At 36.8% G+C, this 16,689-nt stretch overlaps 1 protein-coding gene across 1 annotated transcript in view; it reads right to left on the bottom strand.

Moving 5' to 3' along the window:
• The window catches only part of GALK2 (galactokinase 2), a 47,022-nt gene that overhangs the window by 15,938 nt on the left and 14,395 nt on the right, over nt 1-16,689 (bottom strand). The window contains exons 6-7 of the mRNA XM_010717426.3: nt 7,638-7,736; nt 4,856-5,008 (exon numbers count right to left, since the gene is read on the bottom strand). Of these exons, the coding sequence (XP_010715728.1) occupies nt 4,856-5,008; nt 7,638-7,736 (252 nt within the window). The remainder of the gene's footprint in view (nt 1-4,855; nt 5,009-7,637; nt 7,737-16,689) is intronic.

The following is a 16,689-nucleotide window of genomic DNA, read 5'->3' as shown; positions in this document are numbered from 1 at the left end:
AAAACTAACACTAAATTATCCATTAGTAGCTTTAAGACCCACATGCTCTTTTTACTTATTAATTGGGAATTATCCACAACTTTCTATCCTTGCACAGTAGATATTTATTTATAAAATGTCTGTGAGTGAGACATTATATGATATCAAATCAGTGATTCCTCCTTTTCTTTGGATGTCATCATTTCAAACAATTTTTAAAATTTCCAAGCCACATTCAGACTATTGCTTATACAAGTGCTACAGTATTGTAACACTGCAGGTCCCCAAGGAGTCTGTTTCTATACTGTTATAATTTGTTCTAGCATTGAAAACTAAGATGCTTCTATAGTTGAACTCAGGGAAGACACTACAAACTGTTCTCATAATAGCCCTAAAATATATATTTGTACTAGAGAATTAACAATAGCCTTTCCCATACTGCAGCGTTCAATGTAAACTTAAATAAGTCCATTTTTTAAACATAAAAGTTAAAGTTTTGAGCCCTATAAGAAGGTTATGATGTGTTAGTTGGAATCTGTTCCATTCCTATATGATTTCCATTGTGCTAACTAGTCATAGGTACCCTTGTTTTTTCCACTCCAGATAATGAGGTCATGCGTAATGTATCTTTCTGACTTCTTGGCAGTTGAAGGCAGTTACTTTAATGCAACAGAATCCTAGAAGGAAATACGTCAAAGAGGTTTTTCTCTAGAAAGTTGAGGCATGCGATGATGTTCCCCTGTGTCTAATGAAAAAACTTGAGTAAAAAACTTGCCTCATATTTTCATGAGGTGGAACGTTCTTAACATTATTAATGATAGAACCAGGTTAAGTGGTCGCTGTGGGAGCCCAACACCCTAGTTTCAACAGATCAATACCGAGATAGATGAGCAGAAAAGTGCCAATATCATCTGACTGCATTCACTGCCTCTAATTCTTCATCATTTTAATTGAGATCTAGGCTTCTATCTGTACCAGATTAGGCTGAATGTTTGCAGAGAGTTTAAAGCATTAGAGCAAAATCAGAGAATGGAATCCTTTTCCCACTCAAATCCAAGTTAAAACTTCTCATCAACAGAGCCCAGACTTCACCCAGTGCGTCTTGTTATTCATTTCAATAAACAGTGGGTTTGAGTAAGATTGGTTTGAAATCATTTAGGTCTCAGTCCAGCGAAGCAATTTAGCACATGTTTAACTTCCTGTATTAAAACTATCAGGGGATTCACATACATGCCTGAAAAGTATCTACATTGCTTTGTCTGAAGTTGGAGCATGAGGTAGTTGTTTAAGCAGATCTACTGCCTAGCTATCTGCTGTAGATTCTCTCCCTCCTGCTCTCCTCCAGCAGTACTGTTGCAGGAACTTTTCCAGTTTTGCTTTATTATGGTACGTAAAAGTTAACTACTTTTGGTGCCATCTAGTGACTTGCTAAGATTTATGTGAAACTTAATAAAGCAGGACAAAATCCAGTCAAAATCCTAATCATATGACTCTGACGCCATTTAAAACAGTTTTGTGCTCAGTGGTAGTGAAAGAAGCAGCAGTGTGTAGTGACTAATGCAGAAATCAAGGTGAGACAATTTTCTTGTGAAAGACTGATTTAGTTGTTTCTGGCTTACTTTTAAAGACACTGAGCTTCTAGAACTCTATAGCCTCAACATAACGGTATGTTAGCTTGCTTATGGATCAGTTACAATAACAATTATTGCTTCAGTTATTTTATTTAAATATTTGGTAACTCCTGTGTTGGTGTGTATTTATGATATGAATTTAAAAGTATTTAAAGATACTAAGCAATTGGAATTTTTTTCCCTAATAATTGTAATCCTAAATTTCAGCAACCCCTGGACTTTATTATCAGAAGTTAAACAGAAATAAGAATTTAGAAAAAAATAATATAATGTCCTACAAGGCAACAAAAATGTTTCTACTTGTAAAATAAATAATCCAGTTAAAGTATTTGTCAAATGTTCTGTTGCATCTACTGTCATTTCTATTCTTCAGTGGAGATGCTGCAGTTTAGAAAAGCTAACTACGCTGAGTTTTACAGGTGAAACGTTCCAAATGGAAACTGACCCCTTCAGCTCCCTGAGCAGGCCTTGCTGGGGAAAGTTTCATGTTGCTTATAACAAAGTTTCAACTATAACAGCATTGGAAAAAATGTTATGCGCAAAGAAATGTTTTTGTTTTGTTTTTAACAAATATCTATCTGCAGCAGCTCAAATTGTAATGGACGCAGAACAGAGATGGGAACAGTCCCATCTATTTAATGTACAAAAGTAAACCCAGTACTGATCCCAGAATTGGATATTTTCTTGCTGATCTCTGACTAGATGGATTAAAGATGTGAACAGCATCCAGCTGGCTCTTAACTGTCAGGATATAGCATCTGTAGTCATCATTGTCTTTTATTGTTCAACAAAGGCACACTGGAGCACTGGACCAAGAGAATGATGGGACAAATATAAATAAAAGAAAGCCTGACTAGAATAAGTATAGGAATGCTTCGCCCTTATATAGCAACATCTCTTTCTTATACTTTACATTTCTGTAATACCATCTGAGTGTTTTTCCACATTTAGCAAACATTAGCTGAATAAGTACATGGCATCCTAGTTGCAGAAATTCTTGGCTCCACTCTAGCTGAAGCTGAAGTGAACCACACACTGTAAAGTATGGGGATTGCAGAGCATGCATTAATGCTCAGTCATCCTGCAGTGTGTACTGCACAAGTGCTCTGATACATAAAGTATAAGTTAATTTCCTGTAGAACTGAGAGTATTCTGAGGAACATAACTGACTTTAAACATACTGTTTAATGGTGCACAGGAAAGCATTGAGAGATGACAGCAAAAACAGAAAAAGAAGACGCTCCCCAGAACCAATGAAGTAACAAATGAATGACTGTCTACAAGCGAAGGGTGCAGAATCTGAGAAGGACAGGTTAGGATGTTCAGGGGCTTACTGAGACAGATTGATATCAAAGTACTCTGCACCAGTGCCAGTAGAAATACATGGTGTTGGCATCTTTATTTACAGAGAGCTTTCTGCAAACAAGTAAAAAATATTAGAATGACCTAATGTGGAATAAGAAAAAAAAAGCCCATCCTAGAAAAACCCAATGAGAATTTCTTGTAAAGCACAACTGTGAAGCCCAGAATGTTATTTCATATTTCCATTAGCTTAATGGTGCATAAATGACTTCCCTGCTTCCTCTTACATACCTGCCCTCCTTCACCCCACTGTGACCTCTTCCTAAAGACAGTCTTTTCCTGACTCAAAATATTTTTGTAGTGTGTGCAACTTTCCATCTGGGTAGCATATGTTTTAAAATAGACAGGTGTATGTTGTTAGTCTAAAAGTCATGGATCTGCTAAAGGTATCTATTTAAAGACTGCATCATAGCTAGCAGTAGTGTAAAAAGATTAAAATTGTTCCTTGCCATCATTTTAATAAAGAGACTCAATAATTTAAAGCAATTTAGAAACTGTGATTCGATTTGCAAAAAATGGCATATAGAACAATACCTTGAAAGGTCTTCCAAATTAAGGCATTTACGGTTATAGTTTGCTTTTCAAAACATATCATCTCCAAAGGCTCTTTGTGCGTAATAATTTCCAAAATAAACTCTTCCTAAAAGATCCAGTCAATCAATTATCCTGAATTTGATGTTTATCAGTTATGCAAGATCTAGCACATGGAGAGGTCCTTACTTTCATTTTTCTAAACGCATAGGAGTCTTTTTAACTTCAATGACAACAACTTAAAATATGCTCATTGGTGCTATTATTTTTACCACATCTAACATACACCTAAAATGTAGCTGTTTTTCATACTTGAGTTGAAATCCCATTTTAAAAGCCTCCTGTTTTACTTCCCTCCTGTAAAAATATCCAAACTATCATATTTTACATTACATTTTGTCAGTATCTTTTAAGCTACTCAACAGTTTTTTTTTCATTATTTAACATTAACTATGGTATTTTCTTTCACAGAACCATTCTGCAACAGGTTCTTAAAGTACCTGTTTGTTTAGATTGAGTACTGGAGTCATTTTGGCCAAATGGTTTGTGACAAGAAGTTACACATTGTACTTTTTAAAACTTTCATCTACACTATGTGACCCAAATTTGTTTCTTTAACACGGCACTCCACGTGGGTTATAATTGCAGTGAATCTTTATGCTTAGTCCTCATTTAACTTAATAAAAAATCCACTGTATTTTTATAACAGACTCAAATCAAACCCTACATCCTCATATTCCCAAATGTATGATCTACAAAATCCACAATTAAAGTAGAACTTAGATTTGTCATGCTCAGATTCCATATATTTTAGAGATAATTGCCAACTATAAACAGGCAGTTTAACTTAAATGCTAGGTTTTACACTAATGTGCATGCTGCTATTCAGCATTTCCAATATTACTTCCAGGCCTCCAACTAGTAGCTTTGATGTCTTCTAAATCCTCGAAAATACACATCTATTGCCATATATACATGTAAACATGTGACCACACTGGTTGCTTTCCATTATTTGTCATTATTCAGTTTTAATTAGAAACAGTCTATCTCATTAACTCTGAGTATTTTTTGCCGAAAAATAGACATATTTCCTCCATTCAAATATAACACAAAATAAATTAAATAGAATTAAAATCACATAATCTTCTATATAAGGGCATAGTCCTTGCACTTCCATTAAACTCGGCAGGAGTTGTTTCTGCAGAGATGGAAGTGTCTGGTGCTGGAAAGAAAAATGCTACTTAACATAGCATCTAGCCAGGTGTTAAAGTAAGATATGATTGGTCAGAAGTGGAGAAAAGCACATATTTAGATGAAGGTTTCATTAGAGTTTGACATAAGCCATACGTTACCTTTGTAGCCAGACGACACTCCATTACCCTAATATTGTAATGAGAAGTTGCTGCTTTATTCATTTCAACACAACTGTTAGCAATAACAAACGCTGCTCCGCTTGGAAGTCTAACATCAGTTGCCCTCAGAGGACTGAACTCTATCAACTTGGCCTATCGAAAGAAAAATGACTGGTTAGTTTTAATTTACTACTAGCTAACAGTGCACTTAGTTCTATAAATCAAATGCAAATTTGCATGTTTTTTCTCTTGGAAATCCAGGGACAGTTAATGAAGGAAACTGACATGAAACAGCAAGAAAAGAGATTTAACCTCATTGGCTGAGTTGCACATACATTTCAACCCCTTCCCTTGTAGTTGGATTTTAAAATGTTTCCATTAAGTCTTTGGGTTTCTTCAGCATTTCACAGAACCCCACCCAACCTATTTTTCTTGCCTGTTTAAGACAACAGTTTTCCTTTGATCTACAGAAAAGTACCAGACCTGGCTGAAGCTAATGTGTGTGCTACGAGAATCAAGCAGCTTCACATTCCCTTCCCTCCTCCAATATCTGTCTCCCCCTTATTTTTCTATTTTTCAACTAAATCAAGAAGATTTAGTTCACTGAGGTACAAGATACTACCAAAATCGTAGAGTTGACTGGAGATGGTGATCGTGTTACATACCAACAATCAGAGAAATGAAATAAAACTATATAAAAAGTAGTTGCTATCTTCTTTCTTCTGAGATAAGAGACTGTCTTGCCTCACAGATGCTTTACATAGGCCATGCAAGATGTTCCCAACATTTTGTGACCTTTTCATGGAATAAGCTAGGCATCCATTAATTAAATAATTCAGGATGTAATGTAATCAAGAGATTAAATTCACATCTGGTTTCTCATTAGGATAAGTTGTAAATCATGTGCCCTGCTTTCGCTACTTAGTATAGACTGTAACTCTGCAAGCAAGGATGTCTTTACTGGTTTTGGCATTTTTCACCCCAAGAGAGTTCCTTGAGCATCTAGAGTGCTGAATAAACAATGACAAATCTGCTTGTACATTATGTACAGCATGTGTGTTACTCCCTGCCATTGAGATTCTGGACCACGTCACAAAATTACTATCAAGACAGACAAGCTTGCTTACATTTCAGTATACCCTCTAAGAGCTACTACATTCAGAATGTACCTCTGAGCTGGTCCAGTCTCCTGTTTTTGACAGTAGCCTTAAATGGATATTTAGAAGGAATATGAAAATAAGACATATATAAAGCATTCTTTTTTTTTTTTTTCTTTTTTCTTTTTTTTCTGATGTATTTTTCCAGCTTCCCATAAGGAAAGGTTATGGCTATTCTACTGGAAGATTCATCACATTTTGTTTAATAGACACACATAGGCCAATGCTCTATTAGCACATCCAAGAAGGTCCTTTTTGAACCCTTTTTAAACTTTTGTCTTCCAGAATGTATGGTATTTCTCAATTTAACAATGAATGCTTTGAAAAAACAACTTCCTTGTTTGTTTTTGAACAAGCTGCTTGTTAATGTCATTGTGTTTCTATTAGTTCTTTGGTTACGAAAAACAATGCATTCTCAATTTACCTTCTCTTGTCCATTCAGTATTTTACAGAGCTTCAAAATACCGCCCTCCAAGACACTGTTTTTCCAAGGTGACGTTTTAAATTTTTCAGCCAATGTTCCAATTTGTCTAGTTCTAGTGTAACTTCTTTGAAATGGGTGGCCAGAACTGCATTCATCTGCAACTGTACTGAAGCAAAGATGTTTTCTGCTTGGTTCACAATTTCTCTTTTAATCTTACCTTTGTTTTGTTGACCACCACCAATATACATTAGAAAACTTGCCCCTTACATGATCCTCTGTGTGTATGCCAGGAAAATATGCAACTTCCTTCAGTTTACTAGGAGCAGTATGAGGTGTGAAGGAAAGGTGTAGCATAGGCACAGGTAATGTGAAATTGAAAAGAAATATGTCATGATGAATTACACCAAAAATAGGTTATTTTCTATGTAAACTCATTCAAGATACACCATTAGGGCACAAAATCTGTACAGATAATAAAATTACTTTAAATTTTAAGCAAAGTAAAGGTCTCCTATGAAAGGCTACATTAATTTCAGTAAATGTATTTCGACACATTTTAGGTTTGAACACTCATAATCCTGTGTGCCTTCTGCAACCGTGGATGAACACCATTGTAAATTCAACTGCAAGCACTCGTGGATAACTTGGCAGGTCCTGCATGTTGTAGCTAGTCCACCTTCTGTCACTGCGTTTAAGACAGCTAAATACCTTCTACAACAGAATTCAGCCAATTCTGGAATTAGCAGAACTGGGGAAAAAATCTCCATTGTCTTTCTAACTCGACCTGGCAAAACTTCCTAGAAATGTTTGGTTACAAAAAGTTTCAAGAAAGCATTTTTGTAATAATTATCCCATTTGCACTGAATACAAGGCATACCGACTATTCATATTTCATTATATGGGAAGTGTTCTAAGTTCACTGATCAATTAGCTGAATAGTGTGGAACCTGGACCTCATGCATCTTTCCCCACATCTTTTCTCCTTCTCTCCATTTCTAATTTTTACCATCTTAGTCCTTCAAACTGTCGTAGTCAACTGTACACAAGATTATACATATCATTCCTATTTCATCTGCAGTGGTGCTTATCCTGTTTGCCAAGGTATTCCAGTTTCTTGTCTTTCTCCAGGTACATATAAAGACATTGTTGTTTACATTAATTAATGTTAAACTGTTGGCTTAGATTGCAAAGATTCACATACAGTTCCTTCTTCTGCCAGAAAAGAGATTGACTGGTCCATTCCTCCACCTTCTGTGCCAATGTAACGTTCACTCTTGGTGCAAATTTCTGCAAGTTTCACCTGAAAAAAAAACAACATTAAGTGTGAACCTTCAGCCAACATTAATGATGATACTTTTGCACTGTTTGCATACGAACTAAAGAGAAAGTGAAGGAGATAATGACAGCTCTGAGACCATTCTCACACACTGAGTAGTAGAAGCTGGTATGAGCCAGGATGCCACATGGCCTCTTTTTCCTTTTATTCTAAAGAAAAAGGGAATCAACTATGCAGCCTCTACTGGACCCACCACAGTCAGCTTCTCAGAATAATTTTATTTAGATTTTTAACACTAGTAGCTGTCCTCACCCACCTTCCTCATTCACCTCACACTCCTCCACTCCAATAACTAACATTCTGTTGATTTGTTAGTTGAATCCATATGTGCACTTATCTTGTTAGCTTACAGAATTATGGCAAATTACACTGTTTTAATGCACCAAGTCAATAATCAGAAGTTATGGATTGAACCTAACTCAGAAACCCCTTCTCACTGTAAATACTCTAATCAGTGATGCTTGTCATTTCTCTTTGAGATACTGTACTCCGCTTACATTGTTTATCTGACATAATTTGTAAGTATATGTGATTCACATTCTTTTGTGACATTTTAGGCATATCTTTGTGCATTCTGATACCTGAAGGTCAGAGGATACTATGGGAGTGTGGAATATCACTATCATAACTGTCAAAAGTAATAATTTACAGGAAAGCTTTCAGCCATCAGGCCAAGTCAAAACAGAACACCAGAGAAGCCGTGGAGAATAGCTGAAGAACACAGACTTTTTCAGAATGAAGAAAGTCAAAGGAAAGCACACACATTCCCATACCATGACCCATACCAGTTTGTTTCTCTAAGTGCAAGGTAACCACAGGAAAGATGAAAAAAGAACTTTGAAATAAAGTTGCTGTCTGTTTCTCAGTCTGGTGGCAAAGTCAGATTCAGATTCCTCACTCCAGATGAAGCATCACACGACTTAAACAAGCTAACCAGGAAGGCAGGGACATTAGCCAGTTCAGAACTGTAAAAGACAGCAGACAGAGGCAGTAAATCAGCCTGCTAAGAGTGAGATACGTGCAGTGTGCCTTCCTGCTGGCTCACTAAATTTCTGTAATGGCACCACAGACGAAGTTGTAAATGTGGTGCTTAGATCAGTGTAATCAGGCTGAGCTGCTTGCAAATGCACTAACAACCATTTTACTCAGATCACAATGCAGTTATGGTCAATAAACCTCAAGCTGATAAGCAAAAGTTATCAAAAGTACATTTACAAATTACTCTAAAACTATGCAGACTACATCTCTCTGAATCAAACATCAAGGGAGTTTGAGTCGTCATCAGGGACTCATGCTGGTGTTTCTGTTTAAGCAGATCCCCTTATACAGGTGAAAAGACCAAAAGGGTTTGTTCACCTCATATGGATGTTGTACTGGGTAAAGGACCACTCATAAGAATAAGAGCACTAATGACAGAACATGGAAAGTCCAGGCAGCAAAAATGCTCTTCTTTTCTGTGCTGCTTTTCCTTTGTGTATTTTTTAAATGAACTGAAATAGAGATAATACTTTTTTTCCTAACATACAAAAACATTACTCATTTTAATTTTTTACTTTTTAGTGAAAATAATTTCTCTGTGTCTTTTATTGAAGATCAGGTTAATCAGCATTTGTTTTTCCTCTCTTGTCCCACATTCATAGCAAGAAGTCCCATTTCCAGTTTGAACCTTAGACCTCTTCGTCCACTCCGCATTTGTCCCTGCTTCACTACAAGTTGGAAATAATTCTGCAATGGTAATGCATGTGATGCTGCTTTTTTTCTCCACTTCATGCGAAAATTCTCGGCAAGGCTCCACAGAAGGGAAGAACAAACCTTTACACAAAGCAGTTTCTGGATGAAGTCCTTCCTACGTGTGAAGGAGTGCCTGTTTACAAGCATCTGTTGCTGGGACATGGAAATGCAGGCATATTTCAGACAGTTCTGCAGAACCTGTCTCTGAGAACAGAGCATTACTACATCCTTGACTTTTCCTGCAACTGGCGGGAGACATCAAACTGGAGTTGTTGATTATTATTCACTGGCAGCAACAGAAACTTCTTCACGGTGGCTGAAGAAGACCATACCAGCATACTGGTGTTGTACAATTAAATAGGAGGTGTGGCTTTGCAAACCTGGCCTGAAGCACATCTCCTAAAGCACTGTCACTGTATGTTCCACTCCTGGGCACAACTGCTTTTGCAGAAGTCAGAAGTGGAGCATTTCAGCTTTCACTTAGCCTGGCTGCACGTCATCTTCATATACAAATCCAAATTGGCAACCACTTGATTGCTCAAATCATTTAGACTTTATGAGCCTGGGTTTATTAAACAAATATCAGGAAAAGTCTCACAGAGGAGGAATGTTAACAATTAGGACAGTGCCACTCTCCTGTCCTTTTACATGGCCTGGTGAGTGCCTGGTTAAGCACTGGGCCTTGCTCCGTCCCAACTCACCAGCCATCCAGCTGCGTACGCTGGACTAACAGTGCTGTTTGAGCTTGAGCAACTTTTGTTTTGAAACTCAGCAAGGATTGGCAGGACCACCAAGTAGTAACTGGCAAGGGTTGAGAAGAATCCTCTCCACAAGACAGCCCAAGGCTTCCCTGAAACATGATTTGGTTTCTAATTTAAACAGGCCCTTGCTGACACAGGCAGGCCTTCTAATACTAGGATGAGAAGCATGTGAATGGAGGGGAAGCGTCATCTGTATATAAAACAGCTTCTACTGACTATTGAAACAAATGGCCAAATGTTTGCCTTTTTGCTAAAATGAATGAGAGGGCAAAGTTCAGACGAACTGACTTGTAGCACTGGAAGCTAATATGGAGATTAAATTGGAGAGTCTTGTGTACATACTTGATACTTGGAAAAGGATGGACTAAAACAGTGAACTGAACCTCAGGAAGTCTGGGCTCAATTTCTAGCTCCACATTAAGTTTCCTGCGATTCAGGAAAAGTCCTTTTAATTCATCATGGCTCTACTTCCTCAATAAGATGAGGAGTATCTTCCCTTTCTTGGTAATTAGCAATTTCTACTTGGGATTCTTATAAATACATTTGATCATTCCTAGAAACTGAAAAAAAAAAGAAAAAAAAAAGAAAAAAAAAAGAGCATATCTTGGTACTTGCGTTCTCTGACTTAAGGCAACCACATAAAACTGCTCTAAGGAAGAAAAGTGCCAGAACCTTGCAGTGAGAGGAACTAACATGTGCCTGTCTCAGAGCAATGCCTCGTTTCTATTCAACTCACAACACCCAGACCTTGGGCAGGAGCTGTTTCAATCCTTTGTTGTTCATCTCTCACTATAGGTAGGTCTCACCTGTAAAAATACAGTTTCTCAGATCCCAGATTTCACTGCACAATTTTCAAGATCCCAAGTGTATGTCTGAACAGTAGCTAGGCATGCATGACCTTCTTTCCCCTGGCTGTACCACAGCTGCTGCAGAGCTAACTCGGACTTCTCACTTCTCACAGCCAGATCTGGGGGAACTCACCCCAGGCTACACCACAGCACCACCTGCCAGGCAGTGGCTCAGAGGCAACAGCCACTCCCCACTAGGGCTAAAAGGACAACTACAACGCGTATAAAATAAACAGTTCCTACTGAATTCTGCAGTAGCAGGAATAGGGCCTGATCAGGTGTTCTTGGTAGAAGCAGACATTTCTTTTTCATGAGGTACTACAAGGAATACTGTTGAAAGACTAAACCCCATCTGCACACAGACTGTACTTCTATCCCATGTATTCTGATCCATATGTGAGGTCAATTTCTGCTAACCACAGAATATAAATAGTTCTGTGCACCTAAGACACGAGCCTGATCTTCCCATCCCTAAAGCACTATTTCAAAAACACTAATAAATCCTAATTTAAGTCTTCATAGAATTTTACATACTTTACCTTAAAAGCATTCCTATAATTCCTGTTATCTTCAATTTAGACACAGTACAGATATTTACATGATATATTCAAAGTCATGTGAATCAGTCACAAAGCTGAAATAAGAATTCAAAGACTTCCCTACTTCCAGTATTGCAGCTTATTTCTCTAAAGAAAATGGTATCAGGGAAATGTCTGCCGGTTGGGCTTAAGATCTTTTTAAGGTGACAGTAATGAAAAGTGGAACAAAAAGATACTGAAACCAAAGTACAGTTGGGTCTGAATAGCAGCATTTCAACTAAAAACAAATGACTTAATTCATCAGATGAATCAGAAATTCCTTGTCCCAACTGTTCTGTGATCCATATGCTACTGCCCTCTAGATTTATTATTCTCCCAGGAAAGTTGTTCTAACAAGACAGGCTAGACCAGAACTTCATTTGTGAATAACATATATCATGTAGACAATAAATCCTAAGTTGTCACCTGCACTATTTAACAAGCAAAGCAATATATTTAATGTACCCTTCCTCCTTCCCTCCCAAACCCTAACACTAGCCAAGAAGTATAACATAATGCTCCTGAGTTAGTAGCAGGTTTTCAGTTAGCTAAAACCAACTTAAAACCTTGTTTCAGAATAAAAATGCAGATAAATATAGCATATGTTAACATAAAAAAAACACAGCGGATCAGACCAAATCCACATCTAGTTCAGTATTTTGTATCTGAAAGTGGGCTCTTACTATTGAGCAAAGGCCAAGTGTAGAAGACGTTTCCCCAGTGCCCGATTTTTTGATAAACAGCTTCCTGAGCTGAACATGAGGTCTGTACTCTTACTAAACAGTGATGGATTTCTTATTTATGAACTTGTCCAGACTCTGCTCTAACCCATCCAAAGTTTTCCCATGTGGCACATCAAGTAACAAAGGCTTCCACAACTTCTCAGGTAAAGAAGCATCTCCTTTTGTCGATGCTGAACATGCTCCTGGCTAGCTTCATTTGAACTCTGGCTCTTACAGTGTGAGAGACAATGAACAATTGAATCCTATCCACTACGTCAGTTGCATTAATATTTTATGGACTTCTCTCACCTCTTTTTAAAGTACAATCTTTCAAAGATTTCTAGCACTTTTATTCAGATCATTCTGTTATCACCTGTAATCATCCACATGGCTTTTCTCTGAACTTTTTTTCAGGTTTATTATCTTGTTTTCTAAGAAAGAACAGAGGCAGACTTCCAGTTTTCCTAAGATTATCGGAGACAAAATTTCACTGCGCCTTTGTAATTTTTATGTGGCAAATGAGCGACAAAAACTGTGTCAATATGTGTTTTTGCAGACATAGGATAATGCAGCCTCAGTACTATTATTGCACCTCTTTCACTGAGCTTGTGACCATGTCAGCCACTACAGTCCCTTTGCCTATACCTGCTCTATGCACTTAAACATCGAGCTGTTTTGTACAGCTGGTCTGTTTAGGCTCTGCACACATGAGAAGGGATGAGCATAACATGGCAGTAGTAGTAGCTGGTGGTAGTTAAATTTTGCTGATCTGTCAGGAAACACGAAATATTGCAACTTTTGAAGCCAGACCCAATATGATGCACACAAACACAAGCAGTACTTTTATATCTGTTGGCAAGTACATAAGCCAGATTGGCTGTGCATGAGTGGGGAATGTTTAGTATCAGTGAGTTACAGGAGATACTAAGCTTAACATTTTTGCTGTTTATCCCACATAAAAGATACAGCACATTAAATGAGAATATGCTTAACTAAAACAATAAAAAGCAACAACAATCAGAGTAGAGTCACAGTGCATACTTTTCACTTACTTGCCCAATAAACCACTAAGCATTAAGGTATATTTAAAGCAGTAATCTATTTAAGGAAGCTGCTGTCTCTCAAGAGTTTCAAAACTGAACCGTTAGGTTTTAGACAACTTTAGTTGGAGCACTTGGAAAAAGTGAAAACTAACAATACATAAAACATATCTTTTTCAGGCCGTTCCCTTCTTCTTCATTCTTTTCAGAAGCTTAATTCTAAATTATGCTCAGAATGTATCCTATTGCAGGAGGCAGCACTTACAAGTTTGTCTATCAGGCAACTGGCTCCCATGTGCAGGCCTAGCCATGCCTTTGATCTAAGAGCTCTACTACCTACCTCTGCTTTTTGTTGGAAACAATTTAAGGTTCTCCCTGATAAGGAACAAGTCAATCTTGGGTTACAAGGAAAGAAATTACTACCACTTAAGCCTGTTTTATCTTTGAGCCACAAGATTTCCTATCCAGCATGCAGAAAGTCTATCTAGGAAATCATATTAGTGGGGATATAATTTAGTCCGACAAAGAAGGGTTGTGATTTTTTATTATTAGTAGCCTTATGTGTAGATACTCTAGATAGAGAGATTACTTGTAATAAGAACTCATCAATAGCTCTGCATTATGTTAGTTTCTTTATTTTTTTAATGGCAAACGTGGATTGTCAGTAAAATGATACTTTTCACTGGTGTGTATTTTTCTCTGCATGTTTACTTTTCAATATGAAACACCTAACATTCAGGTTTTAATTTTCAACTGAGTATTTCAAAAATGCTGAAGAACTGATAAAAGTATTTTTCTGACTATTTCCAGGCACAATCCAACACTGTATTATGTTTGACCATTCAGCTGTGTGATAACTTACAAACCACCCAATACAGCTCACTTGATTCTCTGCTGCTCCGTAATTTAGTTTAGTTTATTTCAATTTGATGCTATTAATAATGACCACGAATGCCTAAATGATGTTCAGGTATAAAATGTGTAATAAAAATTAACAAAATTCACTTACAAACTTTTTCCAAAAATAGAATCCTTCTGAAGAATTATCTGAGTGAGAACAGATAAGGGAGACTCAACTTTAATAGTCCCCTTGCTCCCAAAGGCCAAGGGCCAACTGCTCTGATTTTCACTCAGTGCAATGGGTCTGGACAGTATGTAAACTGTGACAGAATTTGTCCCTATATAACTGTCACTGTCAATATGTTCCATACCAGTGATCAATCCCTTTCAATCTCACACAGACCTTTAAAGAAGTAAACTTGTGTAAGATTAAACCCCTTAAAAGAGTAAGACAATTAGTGAGTAGGAGACAGGCAAATATTTGTTAGTAAAACAGAATTAGTGTTGCTTAGTATTTTTTTGGAACAGCTTATCCTACATTATGCAGAAACTCGATATATACAAACCCAGAATGACAGCAACCAAAATAAAGCAGCCTTCTCTATAAAATGATAGCATTAAATTACATCTACCTCAGTGATTTTTTGTAAGTTCACTCCAGCCACAGTAAAACATGCTACATTTTCTATATGTAACAAGACAGGAATCATGATTGCTGATCTTTAAAGTGAAAGACCAATTTTCTTCCTGTTTTAAAGTTTACAGTTCATGAAGGGAAGCTCTATGAAGAAAATGCATTCAAGAGTTATTTTTAGACTGACATTTTCAGTGATCAAAAAAATCAATTCAGCGAGGAAATTTGATTAATTTGATATTTCAATATCTATTGAGCCAAAATTCCTGTATGTACATTTGGTTTCTCTGTGGCAATACAGTAATGGCTCTCATTAATATTTTGTCTGGTTTCATGTGAAAAGTCAGACTCATTCTGCTACTTCCCCTTACAAGTCTGAGTTGGAGGTCATTTCATGGCAAATTTAGAAGTCAGTAGACTTTCTATGAAATCCTACAGGGATTGAGCTGAAAAGTGAGAAGACACCATTTAAGTGTAAGAGAACATTCTCCGTCACTTAAGGCATATTTAAAGTCATGAGATATGAATTTTTTTTCCATCTTTGCGTGTTTTATTTGAATATATATGCATGAAATACCTTCTGAAATATACGGCACTGTTTCATTTATTACAGAATAATGTTCCAATTCTGAGGTTATTTCTACTACCAGGAATGTTCTTATTTTTAATATCTGCTCTTGACTAGGAACAGCCTGATAGAAGTTACCATCTGCTTCCAGTTTGCATACAAAATCCCAATTAGCTGAAGTTCATATATGTTTTGCAAGGCAATTGTGCATTCTTTTTTTCAGAAATAAGAAAGTATTTGTCAGATAGCATCTGAATGTCCTCATAACCACAGCAATTTTAGCTTGACTTTGTCTGCCCTCTAACATGCTCAAATAAAAGATTATCAATTTGGTTGATGAGAGATTACGGCCTTTGATTACCACTGCTATGAAGTACTCTGTTTCCCCTTGATTACAAACACACAGAGTCAAATTTAACAAAGAACCTTGATTTTTAAATCCATAGGGAGAATGGATCTTTAGCATTTCTCAGTATTGCCAACGCTTTGAAATACAGCAGCTACGTGCCATTCTCTGTGTAAGCAACTTGAGTTTCTTATAGAAATAACCTCAGTATTGATTTATCAAACATTTTCGGTGCAGCAACATTATAAAATGATCCTAATCAGAATTATCAGCACACATTATTAACTTCAAAGTCACACTCTCAATATGAATATTCAGATTTTCTTGTTAAATACATAGATATTAAAACTCTATTGTGCGTCAGAAAAATTATCGTATCCTTCCTTTATTGTACACAGGTTTCAGAAACAAGACAGAGTGATGATGGCCCCTTTCTTCTCCCACTGAAATCAATGACATTACCAGGTAATTTAACTGTTTAAATAGAGGTCAATATTGAGTATTTTGAAAGTCCCACACTCCAACTAGTAAACTTCCTATGCTCAATGTTTTACATTACATTAAATAAACTTTATTTAGTTTTGATGTACTTTTTGCAATAAGTGTGTGCACAGCTGCCCAGGCTTGAGCAACAGAAAAGAAATATTAGGGTGCCTGAAGAGAACTTAGGACCACAAGATTTAACATTTGGACAGCAACACTATCGTCACATCTTTCAAGTAAATCTAATTATTCAAAAGTACTAAATGATTTTCTGTACTCATTAGTTCCTACCGTGAAACACAAAGCTGGGACAACTTAGAGCATTATTCTGTTTCCTTTACAAAAAGTATCTTTTTCCGATGAAAA

The sequence above is a fragment of the Meleagris gallopavo genome, chromosome 12 (assembly GCF_000146605.3).
Source record: "Meleagris gallopavo isolate NT-WF06-2002-E0010 breed Aviagen turkey brand Nicholas breeding stock chromosome 12, Turkey_5.1, whole genome shotgun sequence".
NCBI classification, from domain to species: domain Eukaryota; kingdom Metazoa; phylum Chordata; class Aves; order Galliformes; family Phasianidae; genus Meleagris; species Meleagris gallopavo.
Note: the sequence above shows the minus strand (reverse complement) of the source record. Positions and strands in the feature narration are given on the sequence as shown.